General features: G+C 43.8%; 1 protein-coding gene across 1 annotated transcript in view; it reads left to right on the plus strand.

Annotated features, from left to right (window-relative positions):
* The window catches only part of LOC145980152 (dipeptidase 1-like), a 169,161-nt gene that overhangs the window by 121,824 nt on the left and 29,498 nt on the right, over window positions 1-17,839 (plus strand). The window contains exon 5 of the mRNA XM_083113195.1: window positions 1,204-1,354. Coding sequence (XP_082969321.1) covers window positions 1,204-1,354 — 151 coding nt within the window. The remainder of the gene's footprint in view (window positions 1-1,203; window positions 1,355-17,839) is intronic.

A 17,839-nucleotide genomic window follows, 5' to 3' on the forward strand; every position in this document is an offset into this window, starting at 1 on the left:
TATTTTCCAGAGAATTTCTGAAGCTATCAGGAAATTGCAGACATTTGCTTTCCAGTTCCATCTGATGTGTGGAATTATTTTTTTCCCCATCCGTATCCCGTTCTATACGCTTGTAATTTATAAGAACAAATATATCTGAAAAATTACGAACAGGTGTCTGCGCATAGCGGATAGAACAGGTAATCTGGTAATTTTAATGAACCAAAATCGGGGGTTATAGCCGTTGAACCCCCCCTTAAATACGCCCATTATGGCATGTTAATATGCAGTGCACATATGCTGCAATGTCCGTTCTGATAGTGCAGTGAAGCATACTGAGATAACAGCTGAACACTAATTAACCCTTTGCTTGTTGAGGAGCCGAAGGCTCGATTTATGCAGCACGTATGTGCATATGCATATATTGGCAGCAAACAAATGGAATTCGAAACGCAAGAAAATGCTATAGAGAAGATGATTTCATGTGTGAGATGATGCTCGTTGATACTTAAGGAAAAAGCCGCAGGTGAACATGGTCTGTAGCAGTAGCGGCGGTTGGGTTAAAACTTAAAGGGGGGCAAGGACAATTTACTTTCTATTGGTAGATAAGGTTAGCATTAAAAAGCCACAGAGCAAAAGGTGGCAAAAGCTGAGAGGCAACCACCCCACGCCGCCCTCACTGCTCCATAGACTTATACTCTAGCCCCGGAATCTGTGAATTAAAGCAGCGCGTAGCGGTAGAAAAGGGGAGGGGAATCTAGTGGGCAAAGAGAAGCAGTACAGGCTGCTGCGAAGGCTGGTAACTGCATTCGCTTTTCCCCCTCCAATCAATCCCATTCCCTCTTATATGTTTATTGTGAACCAGTCTCGAGTCACTACTTGCGCAGAGATTTAATTTCGTTGCACCAGAGATACCCGGGACAGAGTATAATAACTTATTTTAACTTTACTCGGTTGAAAGGCATAACCGAGGAAATGTCTATTGCAATTATTATCTATACTGTCTACTCACTTTCATGCTACTAGAGTAAAGTAACAGCTAGACTCGCTTCAGGTCCAATTTTCATTTACAAATTAAGGCTCCAAGATAACTTGACAGTGTTCGCCAACTACAGTTTCTAAACTCTAGCAGTAGGACATACTTTAAATGATGAAAATGTTAGTTTCTTGTAAAAGTAGCAATTTTAAATCCGTATTCAGATTTTTGTAACTATTATTTGGAAGATATAATGGAGGCGCATCAATCTGGACTGGTGGCAAGCCTGATAGGGGTGGAAGGAGGCCATTCTTTGGGGAGCAGTCTAGCTGTGTTGAGGATGTTCTACCAGCTAGGAGTGCGCTACGTCACACTTACGCACAACTGCAATACGCCATGGTGAGTAGAACTAAAGAAAAAGCAGATATGCTTTGCATCCTTTTAAGGTCTGTACCATAAAGACAGTCCAAACTTTCATATCAGTTATCTTAATAGTTGTGCCTGTTGCACTTCATGCTCAAGTAGACCAATCGGGGAAGGGGACACAGTAGACACAATAGGAGAGTTCTAAATAATCTTTTGAGGCTCGAATCATCATTTGAGGCTCGTCGTAGCCTTTTATGATGTATATTTTGAGGGCACAGAGTTGGCAACACTGTGGGCCCTTACTGTAGCCTTTTATGAGGGGGGCCATTGCCCCCTGTTTACATCTGGCAACACTGCCGTAGATTATTTGACAGTGTTGTTAACCTACTGGGTTTTTCACTGTAAACTTTCATCAAAGGGCCTGAGGGGTCCATGTATTTTTTATGTCTGGCAACACTGTTGGGGGCCTAGTGTTGGCGACCTGTGGGCCCTTACTGTAGCTTTTTATGAGGGGGACCTATTGTCCCCTTTTTACATTTGGCAACTCTATTGGATGTTCCTTCTTTGAGGCTTGGGTTTTGCCAACCCATCCGAAGAAAATTCCACTATATGATTTTTCACTGGCTAAGCTAACCTACAAATAGGAATTGGCAACACTGACGAGGCTCGAATTATCATTTGAGGCTCGAATTATCATTTGAGGCTCGAATCATCATTTGAGGCTCGAAATCATCATTTGATGCTCGTCGGTGTTGCCAACCCACTCTACAAAAATTCCACTATATGATATTTTGAAGCCTTTCAAGGTGTATGTTAACCTCACAAGCAGTGTTGCCAACTCGGGGCGAGGCGTAGCTTTTTATGGTGTATGTTAACCCCACCAGCAGTGTTTCCAACTCGTCGTAGCCTTTCACGGTGTATAATTTTTAGTTTTGTGTGTGTGTGTGTGTGTGTGTGTGTGTGTGTGTGTGTGTGTGTGTGTGTACATGTGCCCGGGCGAGGCGTAGCCTTTCACGGTGTATGTTAACCTCACTAGCAGTGTTTCCTACTAGCAGTGTTTCCAACTCGTCGTAGCTTTTCACGGTGTATAATTTTTTTAAGCTTTTTGTGTGTGTGTGAGTGTACGTGTGCCCGAACAAAACGTAGTTTTTTACGATGTGCCTTTGATAATGTATGTTAACCTCACTGGCAGTGTTGCCAACTCGCTCTACAAAACACTAAACTCGCTGAAATAGCGCTCGCTGAAATGGCGCTCGCTGAAAATGGGCGCTCGGGGTCAGTTCTCGGAGAGAGGTTACTTTAACCTAATTTTTTTTTTTGTACGAAGCAAACATATCCCACTCCCTTCTTCCCCGGCATGCTTTATGTTTGCGTAGGGGGTAAAGAAAAAGGGCTTTGCTTTACCAACGCTGAAATTGGCTTGCTCGAAACGAATCGCTAAATATAAAATAAAATAACAATGCCTATGAACCTGTTTGGCTTCAGGAAGCAGGCTATGGAGGCATCCGCCCAAAGCGCACCGTCGCCACCTGCAAGCTGGGACCTGTTACCCTCCCTATTATCTAAACTCAACGGTTTGTTGATTATACACTTGAATAGCATCCTGACCCAGTACGACGAGGATGTGGGCAAGACTTTCTACATATTCAACAACAACTTGAATTATTACCAATTCCCCATCTCCGGCAAACTGCAGTTTGACATGAATCCCGAGAATAAAGGAGAGGCCAAAATTTCCTCCGGCAAGAACATCTATCGCATCAAACACGATAGGATGAACAGTACCACCACGTACGATGTATCTGCTGGCGATCGCCTGTACATAGAGCTCTTGGACGACTACGACAAACTCATCCCTCTTTTCATAGAAATGAAAATTAGCTATCCTATAATAAATAACAATAATGCCTAACGATATTTTTGGCCATACGAAACGCGACGACCATGGCGACGAGCTTCTCATGCTCGACGTCAGGGTCAAGAAGTTGCGAAGCGATCTGCAGGCCCTCCAGTCCACGCTCAACTCCAGCCTCCAGTCCGAGATAGCCAGCTTGCAGTCTCAGTGCTTGGACCCTGTACTCAAGATTGATGCAGAGCTAAAATCGCTGCTGCAAAAATACACCGACCTCGCGTCGATAGACAATCTCGACAAGCTGGCACTGAGTGTGGGCAATCTGCAGAACGAACTTCTGAAGCTGCAACAAACGCAAACCTCAGACGTTGAACAGCTGAAACAACGCTTGCAGGATCAAACAAGCAACATCCAGACCGAACTGCAAACTATCATCCAAAGCATTAAAACACAAGGCGACTACGATCGCGTGAACGCTAGTATTGCTAAATTGCGCGAACAGTTTCAATCTTTCGAAATCCCTACGTTGGAAAGCATCAAGGCTGAGCTTCAAACGGATGCTTTGCATGCGGCCATCAACGAAGTAAAAACTAAACTCCAAACGCTGGAGGATTTTATCAACAATCTACCGTCGTCCAGCGAACTGAACGCCATTGCCCGTAGCGTGGCCAACATCAAACTCCAACTTGAGACCTACGAGGATTTCGGGAAGCTGCAAGGCACCATAACCCATATTGAGGATGCTCTTGCTGCCATTAGAAATGATCTGGTGAACGTTCACGATGAGCTGGAAACCAAACTGCCGGGCATCAGGGATACACTGGCCAACGTCCAACAGCAAATCGCCAAACTGGAAAATCTGAATGCAGAATCCGAGTTGTCTCATTTCCATCACTTGATCGACGACATACAGACTAAGTTGGAAACCCTGCAACAATCTACCCCCACCCAGGATGACATAACGCAACTGCAAGAAGACATACGTGCTGCTGCCGATGCCTCCGAGTTGGACGCGGTGAAAAAAGCTTTGGAATCGCTCCAAAACACGGTGGCCACCCTGCCTACCTCTCAGGAACTGAAAAGCGTGAAGAGAACTCTCAACCGAATACTCAAATCCGACGACATCAAAAACATCCAATCCGAAATTGAATCGATACGGGGGTCTGTCGCGACTTTACCTACCAACCAGAACATCACCGAGCTGCATGAATTGTTTGCGGAAATTAGAACCCAGGTCCACGACCTTGTAATACAGAGCTCCAAGTTGACGCTTGTAGAAAGCCTGCAGCAGATTATTGCCAGCGTGAAAGATCAAATTGGGAGTATCGAGGCAAGTCAGGAATCGACTATAGCTAATTTCAGCACCCAACTACATGACTTAAATGAAAAATTCAAGAGCCTTATTGTCGATGTAAAGATCAAACCAAACTACGACACTGTTGTTCATGCTATCGAGGAACACCTGGAATCGGTGAATGGCAGATTGGAGGATGTGGAGACTGAGGTTCGAACCAACGTAAACACTCTAAATGCCAGCATCGACAATCTCAAGTCTACGATTGTCATCGAACTGTACAGCATACCAAACAGAGAGTTCTCCTCCCCTTTCAATCCAGGTTACAAACTCTACATGTTGACTCCTGCAAAAGCCTATCATCAATTTTTCCTCGCTGGCACACTTCAGTTCGTCAAGGTTTCCTACTGGTCTTTGCCTCACGCAACCCACTACCCAACCATGACCGTGACGAACATTGGCGATGAGCCTAAAATAAGAGGAGTTGAGCTGGTCGATTTCACACACCCCGAAAGTCGCGAGACTGCCTATGCCGAAGATGCCACTCAAATTATCGACATAGAAATAGGTGACAAGCTGTACATAGAAAACCCAGCATTGTCTGCAGCCAGAAATCCCATCCAGGCTATATTCTTATTCTCGCGCCATGTCTAGGCAGGGTATCGTGAACGAGCTTCATAAACCTGCACGACGAAACTACAAACGACTGGCGGTGGTGACCAAAGGCGTGGATGACCTTTGGCAGGCTGACCTTGTGGAAATGAGTAGCGGCAACCTAAAAAATTTACATAAAATCAATAAAGGATACAAGTATCTTCTTACTGTTATAGATACATTTTCAAAATTTGCGTGGGCTTTGCCCCTCAAGGCTAAAACAGGTGTGTGCGTAATGGAAGCATTCAAAACTATTTTCAATAAAAGTGGCAGGCGACCTCGATTTCTTCAAACGGATAACGGAAAAGAATTTTACAACTCGATATTTCAACAGTTTGTTCAGAAGCAAAATATTCAACATTACTCGACTTTCAGTCACATCAAAGCCAGCGTAGTAGAACGTTTTAACCGTACTCTCAAAACACGCATGTGGAAACGATTTACGCTTCAAGGTAACCACAAGTGGGTAGACGTACTTCCGGAACTCGTAAACGACTATAATCACAGTTTGCATAGCACGATACGCATGAAGCCTGCCGATGTCAGCAAGTCTGATGAGGCACGACTGATCTCTACTGTTTATTGCCCCAAGTACCGGCCCACTAACAAAAAACCGAAATTCAAAATTGGAGACCAAGTAAGAATTAGTAAATTTAAGCGCATGTTTGAAAAAGGCTTTACCAAAAACTGGAGTACAGAACTTTTCACCGTTGCTCGATTGTTACCCGGTAACCGTCACACGTATATAATAAAAAATAATCGCGACGAAATTTTGAAAGGGCGATTCTACGAGGAGGAACTCTCCAAAACAAAATACCCCAATACGTATCTTATCGAAAAAGTATTACGTAGAAAAGGTGACAAACTGTTAGTGAAATGGTTGGGACTCGAGGAAAAAAGTTGGATCGACGCAAACGAAGTGATTGTGTAACAGGTGCTTGGGATGTGGTGAGACGACTGCCAGATTTTCCCTCGGAGTGTCAGGCTAGGAAAAACGGCGAATTGTTGCCGGACAACATTCGCAGCCTTATTGTCGGACCTTCAGGGTGTGGGAAAACAACTTTACTTATTGATAATTTTCTTCTTGCTCCCGACTGGTTAGATTGGAAGAACAGGCACTTGTATGTTTTTTCCAAAAGTTTGGAGCAAGCAAAATATCAACAGCTGACAAAACTGTACGAAGGTCTGAGCATAGCTACCTTTGCCTCCGAAGTAATGCCACTAGACTGCTGCCATGAAAATTCGGTGGTGGTCTTCGACGATGTGATTTTGGAGAACCAGAACGAGATTCGCAATTTTTATACTCAGGGGCGGCACAGAGGCATAGACTGCTTCTACCTGGCTCAGACCTTCTCCAAAATTCCCAAGCAGCTTCTCCGAGACAATGCTAATTTTATTTGCTTGTTTCGTCAAGACCACACCAATTTAAAACACGCCTACGATGATTATGTAGGCGGGGACATGAACTTCAATCAGTTTTCTAAATTTTGCTCTTCATGCTGGAACCAAGATGATTTCGGATTTGCCACGATAGACATGACGAGGAAACCTAATGACGGAAAGTACAGAAACAAAATTAACAATTTTCTAAACGTTGCGACGTTACAAGAAACGTCTTGACGTATTATAAATAACAAATGATGAAACGCAAACTCGCAGACGACAACCTGAAGCTGCGCGACTACCTGGCCAAACGCTTCAGGGGTTGGAAATCAGAGAATCGCGGAATTTACGAAGAGAAAAAGCGACAGGACCAACCTATCATCGATGCTATAATTGGACTAGGTAAAGACATCAAAGATGTTACCGAGCAAAACAAAGATTTAATCAACGAGCTCGTGCCACTTGCTGCTCGAAATTATGCTGTGCCTACACCGATATCCAGTATTCACACTACCCCGTTCGAACTTGGAGCTGCACCTCTGAGACGTCAGGTTCTAGGCAGTACCTCTTCGGACAAGGTAGTTGAATTAGGTCCGTTGGCAAGAGATTACCTGAGCACCGGGAAATTTGAAAAGGACGAGGTGTTTGGATTGTACCCCTCTGTGGAACCTAACGAGGGTGTTATTTGGAAAATTGGGAAATCGAAAGTCACGTTCGAAGGTGACGACGTGAAAATTAATTTGGGCGAGAAGAACAGCTGGACTAGGTATCCTGGCACTGTGGGCCTGTGGGAACTTATCACCAAAAAGCAACCTAAAGATTATACAGACGAGGATTACCAAAGTTACACAGAAATTTTAATCATGACGGATGCCCTGTACCAAAACAACGATGCAACACAGAATCGCGTAAAATCAAGCAGTGGAGAAAAATACAGGAACCTCATCAAGCCAATATGGAACCAAATTAAAACTGGCAGTGGTGTCAAACTCTACAATACCCTACCTAAAGAGTTTTTTTGGGTAGACAACGTAAGAAAGCTTGTAGATCGATTGCTGGTTATCGCAAGTGAAGAGAATGCAGATAATCGCAACTTTCACAACGAGAAGGTGGGCATCATGGACATGATTAGCACCAAGCTTAGCAACTTCATTGTCAACGACAACAAAGGTATAGGTTACCTTATCAAAATCATCAACACCCTGCCTCCCAAATTCTAGAATGTGGCCGAGGGTCGAGGTCTCGTGAACGACATCATCAACAAGCTACCCTTCGAGATGCACCTGCCAGGTTACAAGTACTGCGGACCGGGTACCAAACTCGAACGACGACTGGAGAGAGGAGACAAGGGAGTGAACCCATTGGACGCAGCATGCAAGGATCACGACATTGCTTACAATACTCACACTGATCTCGACGCGCGTCACGATGCAGACAGAATGTTGGAGCATGCCGCGTTCGGGAGACTTGTTAGCAGAGACGCCTCGCTGGGTGAACGGGTTGCAGCATTGGGTACGACTATTGCCATGAACACAAAACGAAAATTGGGGTGGGGGCTGTAATTAAATAACACACGGATTACAGAGAGAAAAATTTAGCAAAAAAAAATGTCTACGCATATAACAGACTTACCAACTGAAGTGTTATGCAAAATATTTATATTTACCTTCGACGATAGTCACAAGGATGTTAAAAAGCTTATTGATTTAGTTAAAATAACACCACAATTTCGCTTGCCCTGTGAAATGCTACTTCTGGATCATCTGAGAAAAATAAGCGGTGTGAAATCTTCTTCTTCTCCCTATGCTCTTTTTCGGGCTGCTGATGAAAAATTGGCTGATAAGATGGACGAACTTCACGAGTGGAGACAGGGGAGGAGACGATATACAGACGACTGGTACGCTTCAAATGCAGAAACCAGTAGGATCATCGATCACCTCATCGCATTAGGCAATGCCGAAACCTTTTTCTATAAATAACACACTGTAAAAAAATCTACGAGACCAAAAAAAATATTTCTTCGATATGAGTGAAAAAATTAGTGACGTCCAGGCATTAAAACAAATGCTAAATTTGTCAGTCGAATATATAAAAATTCAGGAATTGGAAGTGGACAAACCTTACGCAATAACTTCCGGTTCAATTGTTGCAACCCAGTATGGTCCCAAAGTACGTCTGTTGCTCAACGGACAATACAGTCTATTTTTACCAGATCGATACGCTAGCATGTTATCCGACGAGAAGCTATCTATTTTAATCGAGAGTAAAACTCGAATCGTGTACAAGGGGACAAAAGAACTTCTTGGTAAGAAAACAAAGCACATAATAGAATTTGTTTAACGGTTGCGTAGTATATATAAATAATATGCCGTAAAAAAATTATACGAGAGGGAAACAAAAAATCTCGGAACATATATAAAATAACATATCGTAAAAAAAAAAATACATCATGAAGCCCAAGGGCGTCGTGTACCAGATACCATATTCGAATCTGAAAACGCTGGGTGCCCTCGATGGGTTACTCACCAAAAAACAACTCGAGAAGAAACGTTCATGCTTGTCCAAAGGACACGGAATGAAATTGCTGCTCAGCACTCCACAATTGAAAAAGTTGCAGCATTCGCGGAAGCAGCAGAAGATGGGAGGTTTCATATTCAGCATTTCGGCCATCTTGGCAGCTTTGGGTGCAGTGGGCAGCTTGGCTGGAGGCAGTGCCGCTATCGCCAAAACCGTCATCGATGCAAAGAAGAACAAGGCCGAGCTGGAAGAACAGAAACGTCACAACCTGGCTATGGAGAAGAAGGGGAAAGGTGTGACCAAAAAGCAAAAAAGCAACCTCGATGCTTTGAAGAAATATAAAAAAAAGAAAAAGCCCTGTCCAACTTCGATATTGAATCTCTGATCGAACCGTTGGGAATAAGGAACTTCAGGGGTGTTTTCATGTCCGATTCTCTACACTCTGCTGTGAAGAAAAAGGAGTATGGCGTGGTCAACCTGGACAGTTACAAAAATCCTGGTACACATTGGATATGCTACCTCAAAATTAACGATAACAATGCATTTGTTTTCGATTCGTTCGGTGGCACACCGCCTGCCAGGTTGGTGAAGTATCTCAGTGTTGCCAACCTCTACTACAATGACAAACGCATCCAGGGTTTCACCGATGTTAACTGCGGCCACCTATGCCTTTCCGTTCTCGCATACATGTCTAAAATAAATAACCCGTCGGTGGAACATTTTCAGAAAGCATTGTGGTACCTAAAACACCATGGGAGTGTTCCATCTCACCAGCGAGACTTCGGTCTTGAAACTCGCGTTGCATGACGACATCATCTATCCTAAATCTATTGCTCTTCGTGCATTCTACAGCATGTACCTAATACCCAATGTCACGGAGCACAATAACAAAATTACTGTTGGAAATGAAAAAATAGTTATCACGCCAGGACAGTACAATCTGTCTACCTTGCAAGCCCAATTGCCAAGAAATATACTGCTATCTCAAAATTCTGTAACTCACAGAGTTGAAATTGTGTCTGCTACGGAAACAGTAGGCCTAGGCACTGTTGGAGAGCTTCTGGGATTCGAGAACAACACAAGGCTCGAACCTGGCATCAAGCACATCGGTGCCAACATTCCTAAATTTCTAGCCATCGAGACTCTGAACATACATTGCAATGTGGCAGAAGACATGATCACCAAATCCTCGGATGGTATCCCAGGCAGCCACAAGCAAACAGGTATCATCGCTACGTTCAAACCAAACTCTGAATTCATGGAACCGATTATCTACACACCCTCACCACCGATATACTTCCCTATATCTCGTAATCGCATAGACAACATAGAATTGGCAGTGACAAACGAAAAAGATGAGGTGGTGAATTTTGCCGGAGCTACTACCACCGCCGTCGTGGAGATTAACGTATAATAAATAACAATCATGGAGCAAATCGAAAGTTACGAGTTGCAATCTTTCCCACCCAATCGCCGCACGTTCGCCAATTTGAACGAGCCGAACAGGGAGATCGAATACGATGTGGACGTTGGGGATGGGTTCATTCACCCTCACAGAGCTGATTTGTATATCAAGTTTGATGTGGTGAAGAGAGACAACGGCGAAGCATTCCACGCCAATGCAAATTTAAGACTTGTGGACAATTTTGTGCCGCATCTGTTCTCGCAAGTGGAAGTTAGAAAGCATGGCACCGTCATCGATAGGGTTGACTACCCTGGGATTACTTCTACAGCTGTGGGAACACTGAAACTATCCAAGACCGATGCAGCATACTACCAGGCAGGGGGATTCGAAGCAGATACAAAAATCAAAACTCGAAGCCACACAGTACTGTTTCCCATGCGCTTGCTTCCGGGCTTCTTCTCCGACTACACGGAGATTATGTGGAAGGGTGGCTTGCGCGTCACTTTTCGCAGAAGCGCCAACGACAACGATGTGCTGATGCGTTACAGCACCTTGGGTGCAGACGGTGCAGCACTTGCCAACACACTACCCGACGCAGCCAAGTGCGTCATCCAGTTCATGGAGCTGCGCATGCCTGTGGTGGAATACGAATCTAACTAAGGTCTCAAGTACAAAGCCGACATTTTGAAGAACCCCCAAGTACCCATCCAATTTTACGGTTACCAGTGTGTGCAGAAACCTGCTTCCGGCAGCCATTTTGAATTTGATGTTACTACGCAGTTCAACAGCATCCGGTACGATATGCCCGAGTTTGCGGTCGTGCTCTTCCAGACGGGGAAAGATAATAACCAAGAGAAAGATTCTAGCCAGTTTGATAATTGCAAAATTAAGAATGTTTACCTCAAAAATGGAAGGAATGAAGTTTTTCCACGCGAGAATTATAACTTAAACATTACGAACAACGATTACCTGAAACTTTACGAGGCGTACACAGCTTACAAGAGAGTGACCTCCGGCAATATGGACGTGTACTACAACCCCAACGAGTTCATAGCTCGCAGACCCATGTTTGTCATCAACACATCTAAAAGAAAACAGGTGGTTGTTAACGATCGTACCAACATCAAGATTGTATGCGAGTTCCACGACGCCTTGCCTGCAGATACTCTGTGCAGTGTCATTCTTATTGCAGAGAAAACATTTGTGTATGACGTCAAGAATGAAAGAGTGACTGAACAGTTTTAAATAAATAAAAAAAAAATAGCACACAATAAGAAATGTGGAATTTTATATATATAAGTACAAATTGCAATTAGCAGTTTCCAGAAGTTTAATTTTGCTGTGCCATGCATGCATGTAATCGAGGAAGTGGAAGTAAATTAAAATTGTTTTTTGTCTTTTCGCATTGCCTATTACTTTTTGTTACACTCTGGGCAGGCCTTACTAGTTTGGAGGCGATAGTGGCCCCACGGAAGTGTATGGACCCCACATTCAAGAATACACCTCTTGTCGTCGTGTGCATCCAGAGCAACTTTCCTGACAATATTAGTTGTAAGCACATGATCGACGCTTTGGATACGATGCTCTTTTTGTAGAATGGGCGATTTTGTTCTGAGGCACTCGAGGTAATCCTCAAACTTGAGGTGCTCCCGAACCACTTGCCTGCTTACACCCTTTGCCTTTTTTGTTACAGAACCCTCAGCCCGGATCGCATAGGCTTTGGCACGAAGTCCAGCAAACTCCACAATCACATCCCCGTCTTTCTCGTCCTTGAGTTTGCCGGTTTTTTTTTTTTGTTCCGGGGCAGAATTCCATACCGGTTTAGCTGGGGATAGCCCGATGTGTCGAAGAGCTTGACAAGAGCTGGAACTTTGGCTATATCACCATACGCATCGGCCGTGCGAACATGGTACACCAACCTGTCTGTGTCTGTGTAGAGGAGCGAGATATTGTGGTTGTAGTGTGCACGTAGTATGTCGTAATATGTCTCGAACATGCACAACTTGCTCAGATCCAAAACTGCAGCTCCCACATAGATGGGCTTGTTGAGTAGCACCTCGCCCCGGTTCATGTGAATCAGAGACATCTGTTCGTTGTAAATTGTTCGAGACCTGAACAGCGGGCTTGCAACAAGTCGACGACACTGTGTTTTCTTCGTCACCAACCTCACATCAACGCGATTTCGCACATTCTCCATGGTCTTCCCAAATACCGCATTGTTCATTAATTTGAAAAAATCGCGATCAAGTTCCGAAGTGACAGCAGTGCGATGTTTGGTGTTCAGTTCGATGTACGGCTTCAACCATGGAGACTGCCTGAACAAGAGCACGCGGTAAACTGCTTTGACCGAGACCCCTTGCTGCATTAACCACTGGAGGTTCCGGTAGTGTAGCACATAACGCTTTTTGGGCTCCAAGTCCATGACGAGCTTCGGTTGATCCGAGCCAGGTGGACACTTGAATTCCGGAGCAGGCGAAAGGTCACAGAATGTATCCTGCAGCTTCTCGGGGAAGTCAAGGTCCACCTCGGCAAAAAACCCAAACTCGTCGCACTCTTTTTCGATGTCGTGGTATAAAGGATCAACCCACTCAAACTGTCCTGTTGGGAGTGGCTGCATCATGGAGTGCCCGTAAAGATTATTCACATCAGTGTACATGATGTAGCTTGATGGTTGGGAGGGGTCGTAACCAGTGGCCATGTGGTGATTGTTGGCGTGTGCGAAGCGTTGCGATACTTGGACCATGCCGCCCCGGATAGCTCTCTCGATGAAAAGCATGATATCAATATCGGAGATAAGTGAAAGTTTAATTTTAGTCAGCAGGAGCATGGCCGACCATGCCAGTCCAGGAAGGCTGTAAAAATATACAGGGTCCAGGTTGTAAATGTTTATCGCAGTCGCCCGAAACGCCTGGAACACATCGGCAAGAAGCGTCACATCAAGCTTCAGGTATGCATCGTGGTAATCACCAAAAGTTCGGCAACCCAACTTGACCCACATAGACTGAGCATGCTTGTACTCCTCGTCGGTAATACCTGAACCTCTCAGCTGGCTGTAGAACTTATCCTGGGGAGGCAACAACTCTTCTTCGAACTTGGAAGGGTCGGTGACGTATTCGTAGGGGTAGACCCCTTTACGTCTGATGAGTGCGACATCTAAGTTCGGGAAACTTGATGTGGTAATGGCTAGTTGGTCGTCTCTTAGCTTCCCAGCAAGAGCATCCAGGCTTGCCTGGAGGAACCTCAGAGAGTCGAGGAACCGAAGCTCGATGCTCCTGCTTTTTGAGTCGGGGATCGGCACCCACTTGCTGACGCTAATATAACGCTCCTCGTTTTGTGCCAGGACATTGATTCTTGCATTGTCGTACCCTAGATGTGTGACCAAGTGATGGAAATCATATCCCGAGCCATTGTGAAAAAAGACCGGTATGAAGCGCGGGTCCCTGGCTCTCAAGTTACACCTGTTGCACCACGGGCCAATGTAGCTTCCGGTCCCATAATGGTCATGGTGGTGGACCTTTTTGTTATCGTCATTGAAGACTGAGTTGCAAACAGGACAATTTAGAGCCATTTCGTGCTGATGCTTGTCTTCCGGAGACAGAGGCAGCATGGGCTTGGGGGCCAACAGCACCTTCCCTATCTTGATGCCTTCCTGTTGCATTCTCTCCAGGAAGTGTTTGACCGGGTCGGGACCGCGATACACATAGGGCTCGGAGGCAATATGTTGGTCTCGCCACACCACAACATAGGAGTAACTCGAGGCCTCGTGGATTTGGAAAGGAATAGTAGAGGATGTTTCGGGGTTGGGATGGCAGTTAGACAGAGGTTGAAGAAAGGCCTCGAAGTCTGCTACAATATAGGCAGGATGCTTCACCATAGCACTGTGCATGCGAAAACACTCTACTGCACCAGGTTCGGGCAGGATAGTTCGTGCAGGCTTGTTGGTACCACAGTAGAGCATGTGGCGAGCTAGCTTCTCAGCAGCAATGTTGGGTCCTCGAGAGTGTTTGAATTTATAATGGTTTCGGTTGTCGAAAGTGGACAGGCACCTGCGACACACCACGATGTGACCATTATGTCTATTTTTCTGATTTGAAACAAGTCTGGAAAAAGAGCGAATAAGCGTATAATGGTGGCAGGTGTTATTTTTGATAAGAAGAAGGTCAATTTGCTGTGCACTATCATCATCAACATCACTTACCCGAATAGGGTAGACGATGTTTGCCTCGGTGAGACCGTAAACATTGATGGCTAATTGCAGGCCCAACAAATCACGAGCACGAACCTCAAACTTGCGAATATGCGAGACTTCTACAGGGTAGGCAATCCCGGCCATTGCATCCTCCAGTTCCGACTCATACTGCTTGTAGTGTGCAACATAGCGTGGACTGTTTTCCCAAGGTATAGGGTGCAATGCTGCCAGCACCGACCAGAGGAAGCATTTGGTGTCTTTGTTCTGAATATTGAGAACAGCTTTCCTTGCTTCAACCTCGGGTGGCAGGGCAATATAGCTAGACCCTGCCAGTGGCAGGAACTTGTTAAGTGTCAGACAAAGTTCGTGGGGGTCGCCACACAGCGAACCGCCCGAGCCTTCAGCATGATGCTCCTCGTGCTTTGCCACAAGCTCCTCGACAAACTTGTCGTAGATGCTGTCGAGGTCAGTGACATCTGCCTGATGCAGTGTTTTTGCTTTTGTGGCATGGAAGAATTTATATATTTCATCAGACGGTTTCTTATACTTGCAGCATAGCACAGCATAGAATTTAGTGGAGTGTGTGGCCAATGCATCGTTGAGGATGGATATTATCTTAGCTCGCTCGCTCTCCAGAAAACTACGCACATCGCAGAAGCTGTCTGATGTTATGTCAAAATCTTCTAATAAATGCTCTAACGGAAACCGGTCTGCTTTCTTCGCCAGCTTGACGCGTTTGGCAGGTGGCGATGCATCGAGGGAGGTTACTTCTACCTTTCGCTTGGAAGGTTGCGGTAGAGATGTTCCAGTGCTCTTGCAAGTAAGCTGGTGTCGCTTGAAGTTGGCAATAGTAATATTTTTTCCACACTTAGAGCACAGTTTGGTCGCACATATTCGCTTTCCCGGCACACAAGTACGACAGTGCCTTTGAAAATTTTTACTTGACACAGCAGTTTGGCACGTAGGGCAATTTTTTACAGAACGCATAATGCAGAGATTTTTTGGGGGTATGTTATTTAATACCCAATGCTGTGCAATGCAAAATATAATTGTTAACTTTTTTTTAAAAAAAAATCTATTTTTGAAATATTCTCTATGACCTTACTTGGGTTTTTCCGCCAAATTATATGCTTCTAGTCTCCTATACTTTGGTGGAGCCCGTTCAGGTTCTATCCCCCGCCATGTGGGTTCCTCTGCCAATCCAGCAAAGGTGAGAAATCAGCGCTGTGCTCCGGCTTATATAGATTTAGACAGCCAATAGAAATCTTGCTTACTTAAACCAATCAGAAAACACCACGTATAAATTATTAGCCAATCAAAATCTCTGTTTTTTACTCGAGACACTAAGCCAATCAGAAAACAACACGACTGATATGACATCATTATATTACGTAATAACTTGTTGCTACACACTACAGCTTACAGGTTGGCAAAATCTGATATGAAAGCAGATAATACGCTTAAGTCTTATTTATATATAATTTTCACGGGCGTACAATATTGTCAACAGTATCATATTTGAGCAGGTCGCTTGTCACCTAAACACTACAGCTTACAGGTTGGCAAAATCTGATATGATAGCAGATAATACGCTTAAGTCTTATTTATATATAATTTTCACGGGCGTACAATATTGTTAAGAGCGTCAGTTTTTGTAGAGCTCTCTTTTTCCATCTTCCCTCTATACAGTGAAGCTGTAGAAGACACAATTAGCTAACCTAGCATACAACATACCTTCCTAATTAATATGGATATTGTCACACATTCCTCTTATTTTATACTGTTGTAAATGGAAAGGATTATGTACGGTAAATGTTTTGTACATTATAGGGAAAAAATGCAAAATATCCCCCAATTTTAATTCGATCCACCTCTGAATCAATTTTTTTACATATTCTCACGCCGGCACATATGTTGTTCTATTTTGCTTCTTTTACTTGCCTTGCTTAATTAACTCTCGCTAATTAGCATTTTTTTGGAAGAAGTCAACTAGAACAACATATGGCGGTATGAGAAATATGCAAATTAAAGAATATTTTAGTAATATAAGGGCCCTAGCAATTAGCTTCGTCGACTAAGAGTACTCTTTTAAACGTCTTCAGCTAGATCGTATTACTAAGCGAAGACATTCAAAATGTTTGGGTGTTGAAAAAGTTTGACCTACTTTTTATTTCTACTGTTTGCTAATAGATGGCGCTGATAGTTTTGGAGAGCAAAACATAAAATTTGCATGCATCTGATGTCGAACTAGGAACTTTATCTTTCGGGGAGTCAACATTATTTTTTTACTCAGTCGTCATATAACATGAACACACGCAAACATTCACATGTGCTTTTATTATTTTGTGTTCGGTAAGTACAAGTATATTCTTACATAAATTATTGTTTAATTTAATAAATTGTAAACTCGGAGCCTGCTATACTAACATTTCTTCTGTGTTTCATTATACTATTGAAAGCGAATGTTGCGTGCATACGGAAATAACACAGAAAAAAAAAGCGGATGGAAGCAATTTAAAATCAGTGGAGCAAGGTTAGTATTACGAGAACGTAAAAACATGTGCTTTCATTCAACTTCGAAAAATAAAAATAAATGTGTGCATACAGAACACATATGCTTTCTTTTCACAGTTGTAAAATCATATAAATTGTACATGAAGTAAGTTGCGGGAAGGCTCTCTCTTTTATGTCTGTGTATATGTATGTTGTACAATTAGGTACAAGTATTGTACAATTAGGTACAAATTGTTGTACAATTATTTCCCCCAGTTGCCCAGTTGGAGTTGGGGGCACAACACTGGTACTATTTGTACCCACAGTGCTTACTCATGTATTTTGTTTAATATTTTATTTCAAATTCACTGTCAGAAACTAGTGTTGCCAGTTCCTGGATGTAGGTTTACCTACTCTGTTGGTTGTCACTGTCAAGCTCCCAGTATTCGTACAGCATAAAAAGCCATAACCCCCCCCTCAAAATATATACATTGTATACGCCAAGATGCCCAATAGCCTAGCAACACATCATGAAAAAACATGCCAAGAAGACCCAGTGGGTTTATAAGTCAGTGATGCCAACTCCTATTTGTAGGTTAGCTTAGCCTGTGAAAGATCATATAGTGGAATTTTTGTAGAGTGGGTTGGCAACACCGACGAGCATCAAATGATGATTTCGAGCCTCAAATGATGATTCGAGCCTCAAATGATGATTCAAACCTCAAATGATA

This window comes from Lepisma saccharinum, chromosome 27 (genome assembly GCF_977018435.1).
Source record: "Lepisma saccharinum chromosome 27, izLepSacc3.1, whole genome shotgun sequence".
Classification (NCBI taxonomy): domain Eukaryota; kingdom Metazoa; phylum Arthropoda; class Insecta; order Zygentoma; family Lepismatidae; genus Lepisma; species Lepisma saccharinum.